Source organism: Dendrobates tinctorius, unplaced genomic scaffold (assembly GCF_039654945.1).
Source record: "Dendrobates tinctorius isolate UK_male_01 unplaced genomic scaffold, ASM3965494v1 ptg000017l, whole genome shotgun sequence".
NCBI classification, from domain to species: domain Eukaryota; kingdom Metazoa; phylum Chordata; class Amphibia; order Anura; family Dendrobatidae; genus Dendrobates; species Dendrobates tinctorius.
This window is the reverse complement of record NW_027361685.1, coordinates 19,041,408-19,067,953: the sequence shown is the minus strand read 5'-3', so window position 1 is coordinate 19,067,953 and position 26,546 is coordinate 19,041,408. Positions and strand designations below refer to the sequence as shown.

Sequence of the window (26,546 nt, the reverse complement as noted above, 5' to 3'; positions counted from 1 at the left end):
CATTTCAGTGATTGCTCCATTAACACAGGTGTGGGTGTTGATGAGGACAGGGCTGGAGATCAATCTGTCATGATTAAGTAAGAATGGCACCACTGGACACTTTAAAAGGAGGCTGGTGCTTGGCATCATTGTTTCTCTTCTGTTAACCATGGTTATCTCTAAAGAAACACGTGCAGTCATGATTGCACTGCACAAAAATGGCCTAAAAGGGAAGATTATCGCAGCTAGAAAGATTGCACCTCAGTCAACAATCTATCGCATCATCAAGAACTTCAAGGAGAAGAGGTTCCCTTGTTGCCAAAAAGGCTCCAGGGCGCCCAAGAAAGACCAGCAAGCGCCAGGACCGTCTCTTAAAAGTGTTTCAGCTGCGGGATCGGGCTACCAGCAGTGCAGAGCTTGCTCAGGAATGGCAGCAGGCAGGTGTGAGTGCATCTGCACGCACTGTGAGGCGGAGACTCTTGAAGCAAGGCCTGGTCTCAAGGAGGGCAGCAAAGAAGCCACTTCTCTCCAGGAAAAACATCATGGACAGACTGATATTCTGCAAGAGGTACAGGGAGTGGACTGCTGAGGACTGGGGTAAAGTCATTTTCTCTGATGAATCCCCTTTTCGATTGTTTGGGATATCTGGAAAACGGCTTATTCAGAGAAGACCAGGTGAGCGCTACCACCAGTCTTGTCTCATGCCAACTGTCAAGCATCCTGAAACCATTCATGTGTGGGGTTGCTTCTCAGCCAAGGGAATGGGCTCTCTCTCAGTCTTGCCTAAAACCACAGCCATGAATAAAGAATGGTACCAGAATGTCCTCCAAGAGCAACTTCTCCCAACCGTCCAAGAGCAGTTTGGTGATCAACAATGCCTTTTTCAACATGATGGAGCACCTTGCCATAAAGCAAAGGTGATAACTAAATGGCTCAGGGAACAAAACATAGAGATTTTGGGACCATGGCCTGGAAACTCCCCAGATCTTAATCCCATTGAGAACTTGTGGTCAATCATCAAGAGACGGGTGGACAAACAAAAAGCTTCAAATTCAGACAAAATAAAAGCATTGATTTTGCAAGAATGGACTATCAGTCAGGATTTGATACAGAAGTTGATTGAGAGCATGCCAGGGAGAATTGCAGAGGTCCTGAAGAAGAAGGGTCAACACTGCAAATATTGACTTGCTGCATTAACTCATTCTAACTGTCAATATAACCTTTTGCTACTCATAATATGATTGCAATTATATTTCTGTATGTGATAAAAACATCTGACAAACACACATAAAAACCAGAGGCCAGCAGATCATGTGAAAATATAATATTTGTGTCATTCTCAAAACTTTTGGCCATGACTGTAGCTTCTTTGCAGTAGTCTTCACCAACTGGTTTCTTACTGGGAAAGCTTCAGGCCAGATGATGTGGGAGAACTTTTTCCACTCGCCCAATGTTGCATTTGTCAGGTGCTAGACATCTGCTGGAAATTTGGCTGTTAAGGTGGGAGTCCAGACCAATCAGGTCATTCATCTGTGTCTTCAATTCTGTGCGGGGGCGATGTATCCATTGAACCACCATAGGGTACATACTTTGAGGTAGACTGGGTGTGCCTTGAGGTAGACAGGGTTTTGGAGTTCAGTGCTTTTTCCCTTCAGCATCCAGCTTTCCTTTGGGGTCTGGTCCTACTACTTCTTGAACAGATCCCAGAACGTCATTTTTTGTCAGGTTTTCTCGTCTTCAGTCGTTATGTAGTTGCCGTCCGGGCTCTATGAACTCTCCCACTTTTCAATATGGTCTTCCTTTGGCTGCCATGTCGATACCCCATGCCTCTACTGTGTTCAGTTTTCCGTGTGCCTTGACCTTTAACACTGCCACCACTTTTAGAAGTTGAAGAGCATCCAGCAGGTCTCTGATTGCACCATGATGCTTCACGGTTGACCCGCTTGCTATGATGAAGTCTCTTGCAGCCCAGATGGGTCCGAAGTCGTGTGCCATGCCAAGCGAGTACTTTCATCAGCGCTATCAGTTCTGCTTCTTGGGCTGACAGACTTCTGGACCATAGGATGTCTTGATTGCTGGTTACTGCAGATCTACGGTATCCTGCAGATTTTTCTCTGAAGAGTCCTTATCCGCATTCCCCTCTTGGGAGTGGGAGTAGAATGGCGGTGGAAGACGTATCTGCATCCCCCCCCTTGGGAGTGGGAGTAGAGTCAGGCAACGGCTGAGAGCACTGAAGAGTGGTGGAGAGAGAATCTCCATTGGTTGTCCAATAATGACATCAGCAGCCTTGTCCAGGAGGGCGTGTGCTGCAAATATTGTTTTCATGCAGGAGGGACCCCCCCCTTGCAACTGGATCCAGGCCAGCGGAGAGTTAGTCTAGAGGCCTCTGGTTTTCCTCAGTGGCATGACCTTCTTTTTCCATTCGGTAAAGATGGAATGGCTTCTCGTAGTCAGGGAGGCCTGGAGCTGGCACAGAGACTATGGAGTCTTTCAGTTTCCTGTACGAGATGAAGGCTGCAATGCGTTGATGCAATTGTACAGAGGCTGCATTAAGACTGGAGCACCAGGGATCCAAGTTCTGCAGTACGAGACTAGACCAAGGAAGGCCTGCATCAGCCATCTTCTCCTCAGCGGTCTTCCGGTCATCTGTCAAGCGGTTTGTCTGGCCGGCAATACGGTGTCTTCAGGAACGTAACTTGCTTTTGACACCTGGACTCTGTTTTTCCAGAACTTGCGTTGCTGCTCCACCAGGTAGAGTAGAGGAGACGAAAGGGCTATGCAGGTAGAGATGTCGATGACTTCTGCATGTTCTGCAATCCAGTTGACGAGGATGAAGGACAATGCTTTGGTGAGCTGTGAAAGGCTGTTCTGGGCCCTCTTGGGCATCACTGTCCATGTGTTCTGCACCCCCCTTATGCGTTTTCAGGTCGTCTAGGTGAACATTGAAGGAAGCATTGGACAGATCCATCACCGTGAGCACTGTTGCTGTGACTGGCATGTTTGACTGCAGAGTGTGCAGATCTGGCACAACTGGGGTTTCAAACATGGTTGCTTTGTTCACAGCCCTCAGGTCATGCACCATTCTGAACCTGGCTGCTTCTCCTTTCACAGGTTTCCTCCTGATCGGGAAAAGCTGGGACTGCACGATGATTCCTATGGACGAGGCGGCTCAATCTGGCCTTGCTCTTCACAATTCCGTGAGGGACTACCATCTTCTGGCACAGAGCCGGCAGGGAAACAAGCCGTTTACTGGGGTCCTCTTCATCAGAGATGACGTCCAGCTGAGCTTTCTTGCTCTCCACCAAGGCGGTCATTGTGGTAACCCCTGCTCAGATCACAGGGGGTCTTTTTGCTGGGACGTCTTCTTTACCAGCCAAAACACAAGCCGAGGAGACACCATCACGTTTCTCAATGCAAGCAATGACTAGCCAGGTCTTTCCCCGGGAAGGAACAACCACGGGAAGGGCAGTCTCCAGTGAAGGAAACCACCTATGCCAAAACATGGTATCCATCCACAGACAGCTGTTTCGGGGTATTGCCCCTCATCAGTGTGGAGTAGGAAACTGGCCAGTAGGAGCAATGTCTAGTAGAAGACTGTGAAAAATGAGGATGAATGAACTCATGGAGATTAACATCCAACACTGCGGAGACACCATCATATGTTTCTCAACGCAGTGATTCTAGAGCAATGCCCCCATCCCTTATGGGAAATATGTAAAAACATGCAAAACACAAGCCGCGGATACACCATCACATGTTTCTCAACGCAAGCAATGACTAGCCAGGACTTTCCCTGAGAAGGAACAACCACGGGAAGGGCAGTCTCCAATGAAGGAAACCACCTATGCCTCTAGATATTGCTCCTACTGGCCATTTTCCTACTCCACACTGATGAGGGGCAATACCCCGAAACAGCTGTCTGTGGATGGATACCATGTTTTGGCATAGGTGGTTTCCTTCATTGGAGACTGCGCTTCCCGTGGTTGTTCCTTCCCGGGGAAAGACCTGGCTAGTTATTGCTTGCGTTGAGAAACGTGATGGTGTCTCCGCGGCTTGTTTTGCATGTTTTTACATAATTTCCCATAAGGGATGGGGGGCATTGCTCTAGAATCACTGCGTTGAGAAACGTGATGGTGTCTCCGCAGTGTTGGATGTTGATCTTCATGAGTTCATTCATCCTCATTTTTCACATTCTTTACCAGCCAGCAGCCGTTCCTTTCACCCAGCTTGATCTCAGGTCAGAATTTGTTAACCAGTTTGAGGAGCTGAGTGGCCTTCTTCTGGTCAAGGGCCTGGATAAACTTCAGGGAGCACCTTCAGAATCTTGTCCAAGATGATCCTCTGGAGCCGGAAACAGTGCAGCCATTTCATGAAGCGTGTAAGGTCCCTTTGGGTTGAAAATTTCCTGGCCCATACCAAAGTTCTTAGGCCGTTTGTTGAACAGCGATTCCACTCAGACCTCCAGTTGGTCAGAGACAGTTTGACTCTGGGTGGTGGACAGGGGATGCTGGGCATTGTGAGGGTACGGAGTTCCAGACTTTAGTGACACCCACCCTGGCGCAACTTGAAGTCTCCCTTGGGCCACAGGCTATTGGGTACTATATCCAGCACCTCCTTGAGTAGGCTTGCACCGGTTGTTCGAGGCTCTTGTAGGGCAACCAGCATGATGGATTCTTCTTGGGTCAGAGGTGGAGAAATTGTCATGTCAATGTCTCTCATCAGGTGGGGTGGGCTGGTCTTCACCATAAACTGAAACAGGATGGAGTGTCCTGGCTGTGTCCACACGCTCAGGGGCTTGTAAAGCCCCCATCACACATAGCGATCTCGCTAGCGAGATCGCTGCTGAGTCACAAGTTTTGTGACGCAACAGCCATCTCACCAGCGAGATCATTGTGTGTGACAGCTATCAGCGACCGGCCCCTCTGCCGGGTATCGCTGATCGTTGTTGAAACATCTGGACATTTTTGGGGTCGCTGGTCTCCCGCTGGCCAGCACGCATTGCTGCGTGTGACAGGCGGGAGACCAGCGAGCTGGAGCTGGTAACCAAGGTACACATCGGGTTTCTAAGGGGCGCGCGCCCCCCTTAGAAACCCGATGTGTACCTTGGTTACCAGCTCCCTGCATCAGCACGCTGGTAACTAAAATACAATGCGGGTAACTAAGCGACGTGCGTCGCTTGTTACCCGCGTGTCGCTGGTACTGATCGCTGGTGAAGCTGCCTGTTTGACAGCTCACCGGCGATCATGTAGCGACACACCAGCGATCCTGACAAGGTGATATCGTTGTCGGGATCGCTGGTGAGTCGCTATGTGTCACATGCCTCATCACACTTCTGACTGCACCAGTGTCCACAAGGAAAGATATGAAAACCCCCGGAGATTTGAGGTATTGGGTCCGCTGATGGAGTTTTACATGTCAGGGGCGTGATGTCTTGCGGACCTGGCTTGCCTCTGTCCTATAGACAGGGTTCTTCACTGTTTCCTGTGTTTCTTGCTTGGCCTATTCCCCTGCGTGATGTCCTGGGCTGCCAGGGGTGCTGTGCACTGGTTCTGGACATGACCAAGGTTGCCTCAGTTGTAACACCTGATGGGTCTCCCATCCCTGCAGGGTGGGTGCTCTTCCACATCGGTGGCCACCATAGGAGGGGCTATCTTGCGCACTCCTGGGTGGGACTGAATTCTTCTGGATACTGCGAGCAGGGCATCTACGGCTATTGACCTGTACTCAGGCCTGGTCACTGTCAGCAGCTTCTTGATTGGTTCTCTTAGTCCATGCCTAAAGGCCTCTGCCAACATTTGTCTGTGTATCTGATCATGAATAGTGAAGCCTAAGTCTTGGAATATTTGCCTCACTCTGCCATGAAACTTGTCTACAGACTCTGTCTCGGCTTGGCTCATGTTATGTAGGCTGAGTGCTTGTCTGGCTTCGGCCCACTCTCTGAGCTGCTCAATTAGCTTTGATCCTGACTCCCAGGAGTGCACATCTAATTCTGATGGAAGCTTGAAGTGTTCCTTCATGATTGGCCAGAGTGTTTCACCTGCTTTTAATTCCATTATGGACCACAGATCAATCCAGATTGCAGATGTTTGCTGGCTCTGCTACATTCTTCGGTAAAATGGCATGGGGTCCATATCTGGGTCTGGCAGATTTTTCAGAGGGGTGAATGGCACATAGTGTAAGAGTTCTGGCTCTATCTGCCCCTGCCTACTTGGTGTCTGTGGGTTTCTTCACCTAGTACTGGGCAGCATGTATGATGTCCCCTCTTCATATTCATCAGAGGAGAAACTGTGACATTGTGTGGGTGCTCCCCCCTTCTGAGGTTGCAGGTCTGCCTGGCACTTAGGATCCTCATTGTAAGACCCAGCAGCAGCAGACGCTGATGACTCACACCTCCCTTCTGCTAGCTGTTGTATTGGGGGGGCACCTGTGGTGTTATGTGTAGGGAGTGTTTCACTTTCTTCTCCTGGTATCATAGCTGGCTCTTTAGAGAGGGTGCCCTGTGGAGATAAGGACACCTCATTTTCTGGATTTGGCACTGGCCCAGCTGGGGACAATGAACGGAGAGGGCGAGGAGCAGGGAGGGGTAAAGGAGAGAGTGGAAAGGTGGGGAGATGAAAAAAGAAAGAGGGAGGAGGAAGGTGATAGAAGAGGAGGGGAGAGAGAAGAGGAGGGGGATGAAGGAGGAGGAAAGACAGAGGGAAAAGATGAGGGAGGAGGAAATATAGATGAGTGGAGATGGAGGGAGGAGAGAGATGGGAGGAGCGGACTCCTTCACTTTTTCTGCAGTCAGAGAAGGCATGCTTGGACTTGTGCCTTCTCCCAGGGGGGGGGGAGCGGGGTGCCTCACAGACGGCACAGCTTAGGATTCCGCTGAAAACACCTTTTTCTCTCTTGTACACGTAAAAATAATCCTTTCCTGTTCACCTAACTCTCAGTACTTCTATGCTGTAAATCCGCTGCCACTTTATAAAACGCGGACTTCAATTCAGCTCAACTAAATAACTTCCCTTTTTTCTTCTCAATACATTATGCCATGCTGCAGCTTAAAAGCTGCCCCTGTAAATCTACATACTTAACTTTCTGAATAACACGTACTATGTCTATTCCAAAAACTTCAAAAAAAAGTGATTAAAACTTCACAACCCTTTTTTAAACTTGCTTAAAAAGGAAAGAAAAAAGCAAAAAAAAAAACAATATTTATAAAAGCTTCAAAAGAAAATGGAAAACTAATAAACTCAGAAAATGGAGAAAAAAGAAAACAGAATAATCAGGAAGTTGGAAAAACTTGGAAAGAACACCTCCAAAAAGAAATCAAAAATCCAAAATTCAGTAAAACTTCCAACAATAAAATGTCCGTGCACAAATGGAGGATACACACTTCCCCTTTCCTCTGCCTGCGTCTCTCAGTAAAATCTTCTGAGAACAATGGAAACAAAAGAGCAAACTGAGACAATGGTATATATTCAACAACCCAGCATTCCCAAAAATTCTCACACTACAGTAAAAAACTTCCACCAAATGCAAGATAAAACAAGGGAAAAGCAGAGTACAGAACAAATGTGACAATATGAAAAATATCAGACGCACCCCACGGGCAAAAGAGGAAGTGTAAAAGGAAAGGAAAAAAACTTTCTGCTTCAGATCTTCATGGAGAACAGCAGTGAATTTACAGGTTGATGCACATATAGAGGTCCGGGGAGAAATCGAGGCCCTCTTTAGTGACACGTAGCACAAGCAGCTCTGGTAACCAACAACTGCCAATCACACTGGGTGTACTGCGCTCGGTCACCCGGGAATGTTAACACACTGTACCGGTCGTCCCGCCGGTAGCAGGAATCCGTTTTAACTCCCACAAAATTGCCACCATCTGTACCTGGCCGGCCTCTCCTGTCCTTCCGATGTACAGGTGAATCGGTGGCAACCTGTCAAGTGATTTGGCTTGCGATATCTCCCCCAAGCTAAACACCACCACGTACCTGGCGATCTGGGTGCTCCTGTCCCTTCCGATGCATGGGTGTATATGTGATAGCTTGATAGGAGACTAGACTAGTGATATCTCTCTAAGCCCCCACAACCCATACCTGGATAGGCCTCTCCTGTCCTCCCTGTGTACAGGTTTATTTGTGAGGACTTAGCAGGGGAAGTTGAATCTCTCAGATATCGGTTTCCCAGCAACCACATGCACAATCAATCACCGTTCCACCAGCTCTCTCCCGGATCTAGACACAAACAGGACACAAAGCAGACACCTTGGCTTATCCCAGGGTTTGGTTATGGGTGTGGACTTTTACACTACCTGGGAATGCGGTGGTGACCACACCTGGCCGGCTAGAGGTACAGACCCGGACTGGGCACAGGGGACATTCAGGTAAGATAACCAGATTTTCTTACCTTACTTATGGAGTTGCGCAAATCTCCGTCCCCACGAGCCAAGGCCTTAGTCGGCACCTCCGTCTCTCTGGTCAGCAGGGTCCCCGTGCGTTTCGTCCACAGCCACGCGTCTCTGCGCCAGATGATATGGAAATTTAGATAGATATATCTCTGTGTGCTGCGGCCTGTCCTAATTAGAACAGTCTCATTGATTGCTCAACAGAAAAGACACCCTAAACACCTTGTTAGCAGTTTCTCTTTCCAGCAGGACTCTGCTGGTTTATTGCACATATATGGTTTTATCATTACATACAGAAAGGAGTGGTTAGTCAATTAACATAAGGCTTGTGTTTTAATGCTATTGGCTATTTGAGTAAATGAACTTATATGGCAGTGTCCGACATGAGGGTGATTTAGCATCATATGATTTACTCTTATGCATTGTCTAGCAATGTCAGCAAACCTCCGATATCAGCTAGTGCATCTGGTCCAACTTCCTCCTTTCCCATGGCTGGCTGATATATCACAAGACAATGCTACCACGAGACTATGCTGGTTCTCCAGACTGGCTCATGGGGTTAGTAGGTCATTTTCAGCAATTGATTATAAGGTTCAAGATGGCTATGAAAATGTGTCTATCAGTATATAAGGATATATGCAAGTGAGATCTGTATGAAATGTATATATTTCCATCACAGCTGGAGTGTGGTGGACGGGAGATAAAACATAACCTTTAGTAAGATAGTAGGATAAAAACAATTTTGTGTCCCCCAGAGTGAATGAATATACATGTTTGGGTGAAGTTACAAAGGGGCGTGAGGAGCACAGCCCGATCAGGAGGAATGATTCCCACTTGCAATGGCCGAACTGCAACCAGCAAGTCCCAGAATCTCACATTATGGATCTGGGAGAATCCCACAGAACCCCGCAAACAACGACTGACAGGTTCTGGCTGCATATAACAGTAATGACTGGAATCTGGATGACATTAATAGAGTTACCACCCGAAATATGCCAGAGCAATAAGTGAGGAAAGGCACAAGCTCAGCAATTTATGAAGGGGGTGCGGGAGGAAAAGGAGATCTTGGGTCCAGGATGATCCATATAGGACAAGGGGAAGAAAATGCCCTACAAGACCCTAAAGGGCTAACAGTAGTCTATCCCCAAGATTCCCCCTGACCGTCCACAGCTCCCCCTGTGCTAAACAAGCCCTGCACACCCCCATGGAAGGGCCCAACGCGTTTCTTCCATGCTGAGTCATCAGGGGACTTATCCTTGTGATAGGAGGTGAGGGGCCATAGTGCTGAGCTAAAGGGGGGGGGGGGGTTGGGAGTATGAAATACATACCATGGTACTTCCGGTGGTTGAAACACACGCCAGGGTGCCATAAAGGTGCGTGAGCTGCAAGGAAAAAATCTGCGACACTCAAAGGCGAACTAATTGTGTCCCATGAGGCAGAGGCGTGCACTCCACAACCTAGTGTTTCCATTAAGTGGAACGCACGCCAAAATAACTTGTGGTTTCTTGAACCACATAGAAGTAGAATATGCAACAGATTTGGCTTGATGACGCGCGGTCCACAGCCATTTATGTCCGGCATGTGGAACGCACGCCAATGCCACAATCGGCATGTGGAACGCACGTCAATGCCACAATCGGCATGTGGAACGCACGCCAATGCCACAATCGGCATGTGGAACGCACGCCACTGCCACAATCGGCATGTGGAACGCACGCCAATGCCACAATCGGCATGTGGAACGCACGCCAATGCCACAATCGGCATGTGGAACGCACGCCAATGCCACAATCGGCATGTGGAACGCACGCCAATGCCACATGCGGCATGTGGAACGCACGCCAAGGCCACATCCGGCTTTGATGGCTTCTTCCCTTTAAACTGCCATGTTTTTTGTTGCAGCCGCTCCTGTGCCGTCCCTGCGGTGTTCATCTATGTTATGGTTCCAAAAAGAGTTAATTTGTAAAAAAAAACAAAAAAAAGTTTCGCTTGTTAAAAAATAGTAAAATGTGTCTTCTGCTTTGTTTTTCTTTTTACAAGAATTGTTGGAGCCAATTTTTCATTAGAAACGTTTTAATATCAGATTTTTCTGGAGTTTTTCTTGTAATATAGGAAAGCCTAAGGCCAGAAATAATCCCCATAAATCACTGTACATGGAGACTTTGGGATCAGATCATTTCTGTCCGTTGTGTTTGTGGAAACAAAAAATCTTTTCTAAAAGCCTCAAACTTCTGTGTGTGACTCAGAGCTGAGATCTAACGTGAGAGAAGATTCCAGTGCGGGGAAGATGGGAAACCTTCATATAGACGGCCGGTGGGGATGGAGGCAGTGACCGACTCTGGCCAAATCTGTCTCTAGAGCCGCAGTAGAAGATGAAGATGTCGTCCTCATCATGAAGGAGTTATTTCTCATGTCGCGTGTAATGAATATCTCCTGCAGTATTGCTAATGCCGATTCCAGTGTCGGTAATGAGACGAGAATTAGCGTTATGGAAGATGAGTCTATGAGGAACGTGTTCAGCTGCCGACTCCGAGGAGGAAACTGCTTGTTGTCTGTGGCCTAAATATATAGGTTTTATTAGTAGATGTCAGGGAAGAAAACAACCCTGTAAAATAATAAATCTCCTCATATGTTTCCCTTATTATCTCCAGTAATTGTATTATTACACAGGATTCTTATGATGTTACATCGGATCATCTTCTTCTCATTCAGGTCTCTTCAATATCGGATCCTCTCAGTGAAGATCTTCTACAAAAGAGAATTTTCCTGGTTTACCCATCAAGGATGGATATGGACAGAGACAAGATGGCGGAGAGGATATTACACCTCACCCTAGAGATCCTCTTCCGTCTCACTGGAGAGGTGAGAGATTCTGATGACGTCACATTACATCATTCTTATCTATGGGAATAACAGGTGGACAGAACTGGAGAGGTGAGGACTCTGGGAATGTCTGTAGTGAGATTTATTCATGCGTCTCTCCATAACCAGGATTACACAGTGGTGAAGAAGACCTCTAGTGATCGCTGTCAGGACCCTGTGTCTGAGGGATGGGGAAGACCCCTGAGCCCAATCACGGGGCCTCCACCTCACCCCCTGATCCATGAGGACATCAATGACCAGAAGATCCTAGAACTCACCTACAAGATGATTGAGCTGCTGACTGGAGAGGTGACACTGCTGGGAATGCTGGGACATTATACAGTAACACTATGAAGGGATCGGGGGATGACGGTATCATTGTATGTGTCAGGTTCCTATAAGGTGTCAGGATGTCGCTGTCTATTTCTCCATGGAGGAGTGGGAGTATTTAGAAGGACACAGCGATCTGTACAAGAACGTCATAATGGAGGTTCCCCAGCCCCTCACATCACCAGGTAATAGACAGGACTAAATACACACGGCCTATAATTATCTGTATGTAGAGAATGAATTCAGTCCCTGTATGTGTTTCCTCCAGATCTATCCAGTAAGAGGACAACACCAGAGAGATGTCCCCGTCCTCTTCTTCCACAGGACTGTAACCAAGAAGATCCCAGTGCTCCTCAGGATCATCAGGTAGATGGAAAGAAGGTGTCAGGAGATCTCCCCTATGATGTGTAGGCGGCTGTGAAGGTCTTGTGCTCAGTCTTGTTTTAACCACCAGTATTATATGTTTTGTACTTGTGTAATGAGAACGGTGGAGATGGCAGGATTAGAGCTGATCATAGATGGGATGTCTCCATCTGTCTGTGACTTTTACAATATTTGTTTCAGGGTGAAGATCTGACCCATATTAATACTACAGAGACATATGTGAGAGATGATGAGCGGTGTAAAGAGGAGATTCCCACATATGACTACCCAGGTGAGTAGTAACCACTGAATGCAGAGAAGTCACAGATTCCTCTCAGTCACCGGCTGTGGCTGCTTTATCGGTGGTGTAGTCCGGCCGTATTACCATGATCACCATTTTGCCTCTAGACCACAACATTCTCCTCCACCCAAAACTGTTCAAATGGCTTTGGGCAGTGAAAGCCCTTTTCTATAGAACTTCCCACCTGGAGGATCCACACAACCCCTGGGATTAGTGTGAGGGTGATCCCTTAAAGCGAGATCTATATGATTGCTTGTACCTCACCCAATATAGGCCGAGTGCACGCTTCAAGAGTCACACCGAACAGAGAGTTAGATGTCTACTCCTTTCTCAGCAAAGGCTTGCACACAACTGAAGTTTATTCTTATGACAGAGAGACAGGAAATGGGTGTCACACAATCTTCTGAGGAGCCAGTGTCAGTCTATGATAGGTCCATTTCATCTTCACTTCCATATATGGTATCCAGTATCTCAGCTTCTGCATTCCAAGGATTCCTTCCAGGGTGTTGTCTGAAGACACAGACGCCATCTTGGTACACCATATCTGAACTGACTTATATAAGGGTTAATAATTGATTTCATTAGCCATTCTCTCCTTCACATTAGGAGACGCTGACCGTTACCTGCTCAGATCTGTAACTATAAAGCCAAATGACAGCGTACGTAGAATATGCTGACAAGATAGAAAATCACTTGAAGAAAAATCTTATGCTGGGCCTGTAAGAGAAAGCGGAGGGTAATGATGCTGTTGGCTTCCTAGATCCCTGAGATCTTTTCGGATGAATCTTCTCTCCCTTCTGTGCTGCTGAATGTCTCATGGTCCCTACAAGACCAGGTCCAGTCTTTCTGGCCAAACTTCCCTTTTATGAGCGACAACAGTAAATGTGCAGTGAGGCCAAGTGTGAATTTCTGTCCAATAACAGCAGAGTTTCCCTTTATCCTGACTTTTCCATTTGTATTAAAACCAACTAACTTCAAGGAGGATTGTGATAATCTCCAGGACAAACATTCCGCCTGTGCCATGATATATCTCTAAGCTGTGCGTGGCTGAGGGCTGTAATATACATTTATTCCCGCCTGCAGGAGATGTGTTGGCTCCAGCCCTGGTGTCATGGATTCACTCCACGTCATAAATTACATTGTTTTTGATCCTAAGGAATTCAGATTACTGCACAATCTCTCCTGAAATGGGGAGCAATATTATTTTCTCTAATCTTCTGCTCAGGATTCATAGTAGCTCCAATGTTCTACCATAAATTAGGGCAACTCTGGTTTACTGTTGTGTAATCTGTATTTGTAGCTTTCAGTTAATGAGATTCTCGTGCTCTGGGGCGGGGCTGTGGGCGTGCCTGTGGGTGGGGCTGTGGGCGGGGCTTTATGTGGTGCTCTGATTACATATTCATCTGTATTGGCTTATGACAGGTCACTGATCCCTCACTGACCTGCCCCCCATTTTTATATAATAATAATAATAATCTTTATATAGCGCCAGCATATTCCTCAGCGCTTTACAGTTTAACAGTTTCAAAACACAAGTCATAAGTAACAATGTTAACAATACAATAATTAAAGCAAAATCAGCCGCCCTTGCTGGTGAGAGCTTACAATCTACAATGAGGTGGGGGAGATACAGAGTACAGGTGTGTATTTACAATGATGGTCCAACCATCTTGTGGGAGTGAGGGATGGATGGAGATAGTGAATGGGCCACACACGCGCACTTACACATACAGTGACTTTGATTAGTGAACGTGATAGGCCGCTCTGAACAAATGTGTTTTAAAGGAACGCCTGAGACTATGCAAATTGTGGATAGTCATTTCTTGGGGTAGAGCATTCCAAAAGATTGGCGCAGCGCAGGAGAAGTCTTGGAGTCAGGAGTGGGAGGTACTTAGTGCAGATGCTAGTCGAAAGTCGTTTGCAGAGCGCAACAGTCAGTCCGATAGACAGAAATGAGGGAGGAGATGTAGGGGAGTGCCGCACTGTGGAGAGCTTTGTGGTTGAGAACAAGTACTTTGAATTGGATCCTATAATGAATGGGCAGCCAATGTAAGGATTGGCAAAGAGCGGACATGTCCGAGTGCCGATTAGTCAGATAGATGTCCCTGGCTGCTGCATTAAGGATGGACTGGAGAGGGGATAGTAGAGTAATGGGGAGGCCAATTAATAGAGCATTGCAGTAATAATCTTTATTTTTATATAGCGCTAACATATTCCGCAGCGCTTTACAGTTTGCACACATTATCATCACTGTCCCCAATGGGGCTCACAATCTAAATTCCCTATCAGTATGTCTTTGGAATGTCGGAGGAAACCGGAGTACCTGGAGGAAACCCACGCAAACACTGGGAGAACATACAAACTCCTTGCAGATGTTGTCCTTGGTGGGATTTGAACCCAGGACTACAGCGGCTGCAAGGCTGCAGTGCTATCCACTGAGCCACCATGCTGCCCATAATCCAGGCGGGAGTGGATCAATGCTACAGTGAGGGTTTTTGTTGTTTCCATGGTGATAAGGCGGATTCTAGAGATGTTCTTTAGGTGTAAGCGGCAATAGCGGGCATGAGATTGTATATGGGATGTGAAGGAGAGATTGGTGTCAAACATAACACCCAGACAGCGCGCCTGCTGCCAGGGCATTATTATGGTGCCACCCACGGAGAGGGAAATGTCAGATATAGGGAGGTTAGTAGATGGCAGGAGCAGAAGAATTTCAGTTTTTGAGAGGTTGAGTTTCAGATAGAGAGCAGACATGATGTTGGAGACTGCGGGCAGACAGTCACTGGCGTTCTGTAGTACAGCGGGGGTAAGGTGGGGGGATGAGGTGTATAATTGTGTGTCATCAGCATAAAGATGTTACTGAAAGAGAAATCTGCTGATGGTTTGTCCAATTGGGGCGGTGTAGAGAGAGAAGAGGGCCAAGGACTGAGCCCTGAGGTACCCGACATTGAGAGGAATAGGAGATGACATGGAGCCAGAGAACAAAACTCTGAAGGAGCAGTCGGAAAGATAGGAAGAGAACCAGGAGAGAGCAGTGTCCTTAATGCCCAGTGATTGGAGCCTAGACTGTAGGAGACGGTGGTCAGCAGTGTCGAAAGATGCAGAAAGGTCAAGAAGAATGAGCAGAGAGTGGTGACCATTACGTTTTGCTGTCAGAAGGTCATTGGTCACTTTGAGTGCAGTTTAAGTCAAATGTAGGGGCGGAAGCCGGACTGTGAAGAGTCTAGGAGGAAGTGAGTGGAGAGGTAATGGGTAAGCCGGGAGTAGACTAGGCGCTGCAAAAGTCTAGAGATGAAGGGGAGATTGGAGACTGGTCTGTAGTTAGTGCAGGATGGGTTGATAGCGGGTTTCTTTAGTAATGGAGTAACGATGGCTTGTTTGAAGGAGGATGGGAAAATGCCCGAGGAGAGGTTAAAGATTGTAGTTAGGTGAGCTATGATGACTGGAGAGAGAGACTGGAGGAGATGTGAGGGAATGGGGTCGGTCGTGCATGTAGTCGGACGAGAAGAAGACAGGAGTCTGGAGACTTCTTCTGTGATGGGATCAAATGTGGAAAGTGAGCCATGGGAATCACAGCACTTGGTGGTTGGGTGCAGATTTCCTGACGGATATTATCTATTTTTTCTGTAAAGTGGGAGGCTGTTGTGAGTTCATTTTTCCCTTCAACACTGAGGCCCGAGGAACTCCCTCTTCTGGTAAGGAATGGTAGTGAGCTTGATTATCAGGCATCTGAGACTAATGATGATGACTGGCTGAGTGGAGTCTCTGACTGGATATAAGGCGGACAACGCCTTTCTGCCCTGCGGGTGATTTCTCTGTGGACTTCTAGGACACCAGTCTGATTCCTGCTCTCCTAAAGCTAAGTTTTTTGCTTTGCCTGTTGCTTCTGTGTTTTGTTTTTGTTTTCCTTGCTTTTCTGGATTCTGCCATTCCCTGCTGGGGTGAGCTGATTCCCCTTGTGCCTATAGCTCTGTCTTCAGTATATGCCTGAGTGCTGACATAGCTTTTTGAAGCCTAGCGTCTTCAGGGCCTTTTTCACTGTCAGTCTGTTGGCTCTTATTTTCATAGGGTTTTTCACGGATTGCAGACAGCAGCCTCCTGTCCTTTCCTATGTAGTTAGTTTGGGCCCTGTCTTTGCTCAGCCTATCTTTCTGTCTGTGTTAGTGTTTTCATCTTGCTTCACCGTCATTATTTGTGGGGGGCTGCCTATTGCTCTGGGGTCTGCTCTGGGGCAGTTTAGATTTCCCCTTTCTTTCTTTAGGCCTATTTATTTCTCCGGCTGTGATCGAGGGGTCTAGGGCACCGTAGGAACCCCCCACGGCTACTGCTAGTTGTGTTGTTAAGTTCAGGGGTCTGCAATCCGTTAGCTGCCAACTTCTCTGGTTTTCTGGACTTAGCAAGCATTTCTGTTTTTGCCTCCTACGGTGACTCAATCATAACAGAATCACCCGCCGTACCGCAGATCCTAGGGTACTCAATAGCAGGAAAGAATTGTAAAAAAAAAAAAAAAGTGTGTATATTTTTTCCTCTATATCTCTGAGGCCGTAGGGGGAATTTTTTTTTCTCTCGATGGAGATAAAGCAATTGTCTGATCGTGTGGAGCAGCTCGCTGCGGAAGTGTGGGGAATTTCCGCCTACCTTGCTCATTCACATTCTGCTGAACCAAAGATTCCTACACCTGATGTATTTTTTGGGGATCGATCTAAATTTTTGAATTTCAAAAATAATTGTAAACTATTTTTTGCCTTGAAGTCCAATTCGTCAGGGAGCTCCGCGCAGCAGGTTAAAATTGTCATCTCTTTGCTGCGTGGCGATCCCCAGGATTGGGCATTTTCTTTGAAACCAGATGATCCTATTCTGACATGTGAATGCATTCTTTCAAGCCTTGGGGTTGTTGTATGACGAACCTAATGCCATTGATCAGGCTGAAAAGACTCTGCTGGCATTGAACCAGGGTCGAGATTCTGCAGAATTGTACTGTCAAAAATTCCGAAAGTGGGCGGTACTTACTACCTGGAATGATAATGCCTTGGCTGCTCTCTTTCGGAAGGGTTTGTCAGAAGCCGTAAAAGATACTATGGTGGGATTTCCTGTTCCCTCTGGACATGACGATTCTATGTCATTAGCCATTCAGGTTGATCGGCGTTTGCGTGAACGCAAAACTGCACGAGAGGTGTTGCCAACTGTTGAACAAATGTCTGAACCTATGCAATGTGATAGAGTTTTGTCCAGAGAGCAGCGTCAGGAGTTCAGAAGGCGTAATAAGTTGTGTTTTTTCTGTGGAGATGCCTCGCATATTATTTCTGTCTGTCCTAAACGAGAGAAATGCTTTGCACACACGTTTTCTGTTGGTGGTGTTCAACCTAAGTTTCTTCTTGCTATTACTCTGATCTGCTCCCTGTCCACATTTTCCGCCAAGGCTTTTGTGGATTCGGGGGCAGCCCTAAATCTAATGGACTTGGATTTTGCTAAACGTTGTGGATTTCCGATGACACCTCTGCAGACTCCTATCCCTTTGAGGGGGATTGATGCTATTCCTTTGGCTAAAAATAAACCTCAGTTTTGGACCCAGGTGGTAATGCGGGTTGCCCCAGACCATCAAGAAAATTGCAGGTTTTTGGTGTTGCATAATCTGCATGATACCATTGTTCTGGGGTTTCCCTGGTTACAAATTCATAATCCAGTTTTGGATTGGAAATCTGTGTCTGTGGTGAGTTGGGGTTGTCGGTGTGCCTTTTATGAGGCTCCGGTGTTTTCCACCTCTCCTCAGTCACATGATGTTCCTGATTATTTGGAGGACTTTTAGGATGTATTTAGTGAGAAAGAGTCTGCGTCTCTGCCTCCTCATAGGAGTTATGACTGTGCAATTGAGCTGAGCCCGGGGTGTAAATTTCCCAAGGGTCGGCTCTTCAATTTATCTGTACCCGAGCACGAGGCTATGCGATCCTATATTAAGGAGGCGTTGGAGAAGGGTCACATTAGACCATCCTCATCACCCTTAGGTGCCGTTTTTTTTTTTTTTTTGTAGCCAAAAAGGATGGATCATTAAGACCTTGTATTGATTATCGTCCCCTCAACAAGATTACTGTTAAATATCAGTATCCGTTACCCTTGATTTCGGATCTATTCTCCAGAGTTAAAGGTGCTTGCTGGTTTACCAAGCTTGACCTCAGGGGGGCGTATAATCTTATTCGCATTAAGCATGGGGATGAATGGAAGACGGCGTTTAATACTCCGGAGGGACATTTTGATTACCTGGTGATGCCTTTTGGGCTCACTAATGCCCCTTCTGTCTTCCAGTGTTTCATGAACGATATTTTCCGAGATTTTGTCGATAAATTTTTGATTATCTATCTGGATGATATTTTGATTTTCTCCAAGGATTGGGATTCTCATGTGGAACATATTCGGACTGTGTTCCGGATCTTGAAGGAGAATTCCCTGTATGTCAAAGGATCTAAATGCCTTTTTGGAGTACAGAGGATTTCTTTTTTGGGATTTATTTTGTCTCCGTCAACTATTGAAATGGACCCGGCCAAGGTACAGGCCATTTACGATTGGGTTCAGCCCACTTCTTTGAAGGCCCTCCAGAAGTTTTTGGGTTTTGCTAATTTTTATCGGAAATTTCTACCAAAATTTTCTAGTATTGCCAAGCCATTGACTGATTTGACTAAGAAGGGTGCTGATGTGTTAAATTGGTCTCCAGAGGCTGTTTCTTCCTTTCAGGAGCTGAAGCGAAGATTCACCTCCGCCCCGGTTTTGCGGCAGCCTGATGTCTCGTTTCCGTTCCAGGTAGAGGTGGATGCTTCTGAGATTGATGCAGGAGCTGTTTTGTCCCAAAAGGATCCTGTAACATCTAAAATGAATCCCCTGTGCTTTCTTTTCCTGAAAGTTCTCTCCATCTGAACGTAACTATGATGTGGGGAATCGGGAACTGCTGGCCATGAAATGGGCATTTGAGGAGTGGAGACATTGGTTGGAGGGAGCTAAGCATCAAGTCGTGGTCCTCACTGACCACAAGAATTTGATTTACCTAGAGTCGGCTAAGCGCTTGAACCCTAGACAGGCTAGGTGGGCCTTGTTTTTTACACGTTTTGATTTTGTGGTTTCTTTTCTTCCTGGAACTAAGAATGTCAAGGCTGACGCCCTCTCTAGGAGCTTCTTTGCTGATTCTCCTGTGGTGACCAAGCCTGCTACCATCTTAGGCGAAGGGGTGGTTTTTTCTGCCATCTCGCCCGATTTGAGACTTGCTCTGAAAGAGTTCCAGGAGGACAAACCTGAGCGTTGTCCCAGTGGAAAGTTGTATGTTCCTGACCAGTGGAAGAAGAGAGTGATGTCTGAAGTTCATTGCTCTGCTTTGGCTGGTCATCCAGGTATTTTTGGTACTAGAGATCTGGTGAGTCGGTCCCTTTGGTGGCCCTCCTTGTCTCGTGATGTCAGGAATTTTGTGCAGTCCTGTGGGACGTGCTCCCGGTTTAAATCGTGTTCTCGCTCTAGTGGGTTGTTGATGCCTTTGCCTGTCCCCAAGAGGCCATGGACCCATATTTCAATGGATTTCATCTCTGATATGCCTGTCTCTCAAAGGATGACTGTTATTTGGGTGATTTGTGATAGGTTCTCTAAGATGGTTCATCTTGTACCACTCCCGAAGTTGCCGTCCTCTTCTGAGTTGGTGCCCTTGTTTTTGCAACAGGTGGTTCGCTTGCATGGGATTCCTGAGAACATTGTGTCTGACAGAGGAGTTCAGTTTGTTTCTAGATTTTGGAGGACTTTCTGTTCCAAGCTGGGTATTCAGTTGTCCTTCTCCTCTGTTTCACCCTCAGACCAATGGGCAGACAGAGAGATCAAACCAGACCTTGGAGTCATATTTGAGATGTTTTATTTCCGCTGATCAGGATGATTGGATTTCATTTTTGCCCTTGGCCAAATTTGCTTTAAATAATAGAGCTAGTTCTGCCACTTTGATGTCACCTTTTTTTTGTAACTTTGGGTTTCATCCTCTATTTTCTTCAGGGCAGGTGGAGCCCTCTGCCTGCCCAGGTGTTGACACTGTGGTGGAGAGAATGCACCAGATCTGGGACCAAGTGGTGGATAAGTTATCTCTCTCCCAGGAAAAGGCCCAGCGGTTTTCCAACCGACATAGGACCATTGGTCCCCAGTTTAAGGTTGGTGATATGGTGTGGTTATCATCAAAAAATATTGCTATGAAGGTGGCTTCTCCTAAGTTTAAGCCTAGATTTATTGGACCTTACAAGATTTTGGAGATTATTAATCCGGTCTCTTTTCGTTTGGCTCTTCCTGTCACATTTAAAATCCATAATGTGTTCCATAAGTCTTTGTTGAAGAGGTTTGTTGAACCTGTTGTTCCGGGGGTGGCACCTCCAGATCCTGTATTGGTTGAAGGTAACATGGAATATGAGGTAGAGAAAGTACTGGATTCCCGTCTGGCTAGACGGAGACTCCAGTATTTGGTTAAGTGGAAGGGTTATGGTCAGGAGGATAATTCCTGGGTCTCTGCCTCTGATATTCATGCCATAAGATTGGTGTGTGCCTTTCATCGGGCTCACCCTGATCGCCCTGGTGGCGTGGTTGAGGGTTCGGTGACCCCTCCTCAAGGGGGAGGTACTGTTGTGAGTTCATTTTTCCCTTCAACACTGAGGCCCGAGGAACTCCCTCTTCTGGTAAGGAATGGTAGTGAGCTTGATTATCAGGCATCTGAGACTAATGATGATGACTGGCTGAGTGGAGTCTCTGACTGGATATAAGGCGGACAACGCCCTTCTGCCCTGCTGGTGATTTCTCTGTGGACTTCTAGGACACTAGTCTGATTCCTGCTCTCCTAAAGCTAAGTTTTTTGCTTTGCCTGTTGCATCTGTGTTTTGTTTTTGTTTTCCTTGCTTTTCTGGATTCTGCCATTCCCTGCTGGGGTGAGCTGATTCCCCTTGTGCCTATAGCTCTGTCTTCAGTATATGCCTGAGTGCTGACATAGCTTTTTGAAGCCTAGCGTCTTCAGGGCCTTTTTCACTGTCAGTCTGTTGGCTCTTATTTTCATAGGGTTTTTCACGGATTGCAGACAGCAGCCTTCCTGTCCTTTCCTATGTAGTTAGTTTGGGCCCCGTCTTTGCTCAGCCTATCTTTCTGTCTGTGTTAGTGTTTTCATCTTGCTTCACCGTCATTATTTGTGGGGGGCTGCCTATTGCTTTGGGGTCTGCTCTGGGGCAGTTTAGATTTCCCCTTTCTTTCTTTAGGCCTATTTATTTCTCCGGCTGTGATCGAAGGGTCTAGGGCACCGTAGGAACCCCCCACGGCTACTGCTAGTTGTGTTGTTAAGTTCAGGGGTCTGCAATCCGTTAGCTGCCAACTTCTCTGGTTTTCTGGACTTAGCGAGCATTTCTGTTTTTGCCTCCTACGGTGACTCAATCATAACAGGAGGCCTGGTGATCAGTACAAATGTCTGTGATAGGGGCTTGTGCTTTTGGCCTGAGGAGGGAGTGAAAGGTGTCAAAAAGTTTCTTGGGGTTGTTGGCTAGTGAAGAGATCAGGGTGGTGAAGTAGTTCTGTTTGGCGAGGTGAAGGGCAGCGTTATAGGTTCTTAACATAAATTTGAAGTGGATGAAGTCTTCTGGTGTGCAGGTTTCTTTCCATAGGCGTTCAGCACACCTAGAGCATCGCTGGAGAAGTTGAGTTTGCGATGTGAGCCAGGGTTGTTTTACTCTGTGTTTGGAAGTTCTGAGGGTGAGGGGCGCTACTTGGTCAAGGGTGCTTCTAAGAATGTCGTTGTAGTGATGAACAGCCAGATCAGTACAGAAAAAGAGGAGATTGGGGACAGTGATGGGTGTAGTCTCTTATAGACGCTACTACGCAGGCGCCGCCATCGCCGGTGACAATTTGCTGGATGTAATTTTTTTTCTAAGCCTCACAATAGCCACAATATTATAGGCATTATCACCAATAATATCAATGCTATTATATGCATTATGTAATAATGGGGGCAGGTCAGTGAGGGATCAGCGACCTGTCATAAGCCAATACAGAGGAATATGTAATCAGAGCACCACATAAGTCTCATTGACAGTTACAGGAAGCGTTTGATCGCAGTGATTGCCTCAAAAGGTTGTGCAACAAAATATTAACCCTTTCACGCCAGAGCCTGTTTTTGCCTTTGTGACCAATTTTTTCAGCTCTGACCAGTGTCACTCTATGAGGTCATAACTCTAAAATGCTTCAACGAATCCTGGTGATTGTGAGACTGTTTTCTTGTGACATGTTGTACTTTATGATAGTGGTAACATTTATCTGATATGACTTGCGTTTATTTGTTAAAAAAGGAAATTTCAAAAATTTTTCACATTTTTGAATGCTCTTAAATCAGTCATATCGCACAAAATAGTTAATAAATAACATTTCCCACATGTTTACTTTACATCACCACAATTTTGGAAACAATTTTTTTTTGTTAGGAAGTTATAAGAGTTAAAAGTTGACCAGCGATCTCATTTTTACAACAAAATTTACAAAACCATTTTTTTAGGGACCACCTCACATTTGAAGTGAGTTTGGGGGGTCAATATGACAGAAAATACCCAAAAGTGTCACCATTCAAAAAACTGCACCCCTCAAGGTGCTCAAAACCACATTCAAGAAGGTTATTAACCCTTCAGGTGCTTCACAGGAATGAATGGAATGTGGAAGGAAAAAATAAACATTTCTATAACAAGAAATTTCCTTTAGACCTAATTTTTTTTTCTTTCGCAAGGGTAACAGGAGAAATTGGACTATACATTTTGTTTTTCAATTTCTCCTGAGCATGCCGATGATACCCCATATGTGGGGGAAATCTACTGTTTGGGCACACTGCAGGGCTGAGAAGGGAAAGAGCGCCATTTAACTTTTTGAATGTAAAATATGCTGGAATAATTAGTGGTTGCCATGTCGTGTTTGTAGAGCCCCTGATGTGCCTAAACAGTGGAAACCCACAACAAGTGACCCCATTTTGGAAACTAGACCCCCCCAAGGAAATGTGTGATGGGCGTTTTGAGCTTCCAAGTGATTCTTAGAAGTTAATTACGTAGAGCCGTGAAAATAAAGTCTTTTTTTTTCCACAAAAAAATGATCTTTTCGCCCTCCATTTTTTTTTTCCAAAGGGTAACAGGAGAAATTGGACCCCAAAAGTTGTAGTGCAATTTGTCATTGGTGTGCGCCAATTCAAGAGCACTAGGGACAGCGCTAGTACTGGGCATTGTTCCCTGAGTTGGAGACATTTCTCCAGAAGCGCTCTTTGTCCTTCTTGTTGTACTGGTCCTTGTGTGTGAGGATGGACCAGAATCACTGCTCATTTCTGATCTATTACTGTCGCTGCTACTAAAGCCCTCAAAATCCACATCGCCATCTGACCCTGCACTTTCTTCACTGTTAGAACATTAAAAGTGCATAAGCCTCCTCTGCACTATAATACTGACGGACCATTTTAACCATTTAACCCTAACTTTAGTCTAACTTTAGCCTAACAGTAACCCTAACAATAACCCTTACTTTTGCCTAACAGTAACCCTAACTTTTGCAATAACTGTAACCTGCCTTATCTGTTTTTCCATTGACAGATGAAGTGAATGCCATTACTCCAGATATATCATCATCCATTCACAGCAAAGATCTGTCATCTGATCCTATGAAACAGGTCCCATCTTCTGATTCATTACTGACTACTAAGGAAAATCAAAGTCACAAAAGAGGCATTAAAAAACACACTGCTCCTAAAGCAAAGAAGCCATTCTCATGTTCACAATGTGGGAAATGTTTTAACCACAAAGGGAATCTTATTAGTCACCATAGAACTCACACAGGGGAGAAGCCTTTTTCCTGTTCAGAATGTGGGAAATGTTTTAACCAGAAAGGGCATCTTGATGCACACCAAAAAACCCACACAGGAGAGAAGCCTTTTTCATGTTCAGAATGTGGGAAATGTTTTACTCAGAATTCAAGTCTTGTTACACATCAGAGAATTCACAGAGAAGAGAAGCCATATTCATGTTCAGAATGTGGGAAATGTTTTAACCAGAAATCACAATTGGTTAATCACCATAGAACTCACACAGGGGAGAAGCCGTTTTCATGTTCAGAATGTGGGAAATATTTTAAGTGGAAATCACAATTGGTTGATCACCATAGAACTCACACAGGTGAGAAGCCATATTCATGTTCAGAATGTGGGAAATGTTTTACTCAGAATTCAACTCTTATTGCACATCAGAGAATTCACAGAGAAGAGAAGCCATATTCATGTTCAGAATGTGGGAAATGTTTTAAATGGAAATCACAATTGGTTAATCACCATAGAACTCACACAGGGAAGGAGCCTTTTTCCTGTTCAGAATGTGGGAAATGTTTTAACCACAAAGGGACTCTTATTAGTCACCATAGAACTCACACAGGGGAGAAGCCTTTTTCCTGTTCAGAATGTGGGAAATGTTTTAACCAGAAAGGGAATCTTGATGAACACCAAAGAACTCACAAAGGAGAGAAGCCTTTTTCATGTTTAGAATGTGGGAAATGTTTTAACAATAAATCAGCTTGTGTTAAGCACCAGAGAATCCACACAGGAGAGAAGCCTTTTTCCTGTTCAGAATGTGGGAAATGTTTTAGCCAGAAAGGGAATCTTGATGCACACCAAAAAACCCACACAGCAGAGAAGCCATATTCATGTTCAGAATGTGGGAAATGTTTTACTCAGAATTCAAGTCTTGTTACACATGAGAGAATTCACACAGGGGAGAAGCCTTTTTCCTGTTCAGAATGTGGGAAATGTTTTAACAATAAATCAGATTGTGTTAAGCACCAAAAAACCCACACAGGAGAGAAGCCTTTTTCCTGTTCAGAATGTGGGAAATGTTTTAACCAGAAAGGCAATCTTGATGCACACCAAAAAACCCACACAGCAGAGAAGCCAAATTCATGTTCAGAATGTGGGAAATGTTTTATCCGAAAATCACTATTGGTTAATCACCATGGAACTCACACAGGAGAGAAGCCTTTTTCCTGTTAATGTGGAAAATATTTTAACCAGAGAGCGCTTCTTGTTAGACATCAGAGCAGTCACACAGAGGAGAAACCTTTTTCATTTTCATAATGTGGGAAATGTTTTACTTGGAAATCAACTGTTAATAAACATCAGAGACTTCACTTGCCTTTTTTGCTGCTGCATCACACTGTTGACTCATATTCAGTCTGTGATCTATTAGTATACCCAAGTCTTTTTCACATGTGCTGTCACTTAGCCCTATTCCTCCCATTCTATATATGCTTTTTTCATTTTTATTGCCCAGATGTAGTACTTTGCATTTCTCCCTGTTAAAAACCATTCTGTTAGTTGCTGCCCACTTCTCCAGTTTATTTAAATCTTTTTGAATCCTCTCTCTCTCTTCTCTAGTATTAGCTATCCCTCCTAGCTTTGTGTCATCAGCAAATTTAATCAGTTTACCCTCAATTCCTTCATCTAAATCGTTGATAAAGATGTTGAACAATACAGGGCCCAGGACAGAGCCCTGTGGTACCCCACTTGAGACATTCTTCCAACTGGATGTGCAGCCATTTACGACCACTCTTTGGGTCCGATCACTAAGCCAGTTATGAATCCACCTAACAGTTGCCTTGTCCATTCCATACTTAGTCATTTTTTTCAATAAGGATTGTATGAGAGACTTTGTCAAATGCTTTGCTGAAGTCAAGATATACTATATCTACAGCATTTCCTTGATCCACCCAATCAGTGATACCATCATAGAAGGAAATTAAGTTAGTCTGACATGACTTATTAGTTACAAACCCATGCTGACTCTGTTTAATCACTTCATTCTTATCCAGGTATTGACATACATGTTGTTTAATAATTTGTTCAAAGATCTTTCCTGGTATAGAAGTCAGACTCACCGGCCTATAGTTCCCTGGGTCCACCTTCTTCCCCTTTTTGAAGATAGGAACAACATTTGCTCTTCTCCAGTCTTCTGGCACTTCTCCTGTTCTCCAAGAATTTTCAAAGATTATGGAGAGGGGTTCAAAAATTTCTTCTGCTATCTCCTTCAGTACTCGGGTGTAATTCATCTGGACCTGGAGACTTGAATTCATTTAGGTTAGCTAAGTGTTTCCTCACTATCTTTCTGTTTATAGATATCCTGGATTCTTCTATTCCCTTAATAGAACAGTGAATAACAGTTGATGTTACATTTCCTTTCTGAGAGAAAACAGATGCAAAATAGGAATTTAAAAGTTCAGCCTTCTCAACATCCTGTCTTACCATTTCATCATTTTCATCCTGTAAAAATCCTA

The 26,546-nt window shown here is 45.5% G+C and overlaps 1 protein-coding gene across 1 annotated transcript; it reads left to right on the top strand.

Moving 5' to 3' along the window:
* Positions 1-12,127: 12,127 nt before the first annotated feature.
* Positions 12,128-25,403, top strand: LOC141082327 (uncharacterized). The gene is made up of 2 exons (XM_073566273.1): positions 12,128-12,215; positions 23,825-25,403. The coding sequence occupies exon 2, from the start codon at positions 23,893-23,895 to the stop codon at positions 25,264-25,266; it is 1,374 nt and encodes a 457-aa protein (XP_073422374.1). The 5' UTR covers positions 12,128-12,215; positions 23,825-23,892; the 3' UTR covers positions 25,267-25,403.
* The last annotated feature ends 1,143 nt before the right edge of the window (positions 25,404-26,546 follow it).

Bases quoted from the DNA above. Each gene is read 5' to 3' on its own strand.
- LOC141082327 (XM_073566273.1), top strand. From the start codon at position 23,893: ATGAAACAGGTCCCATCTTCTGATTCATTACTGACTACTAAGGAAAAT.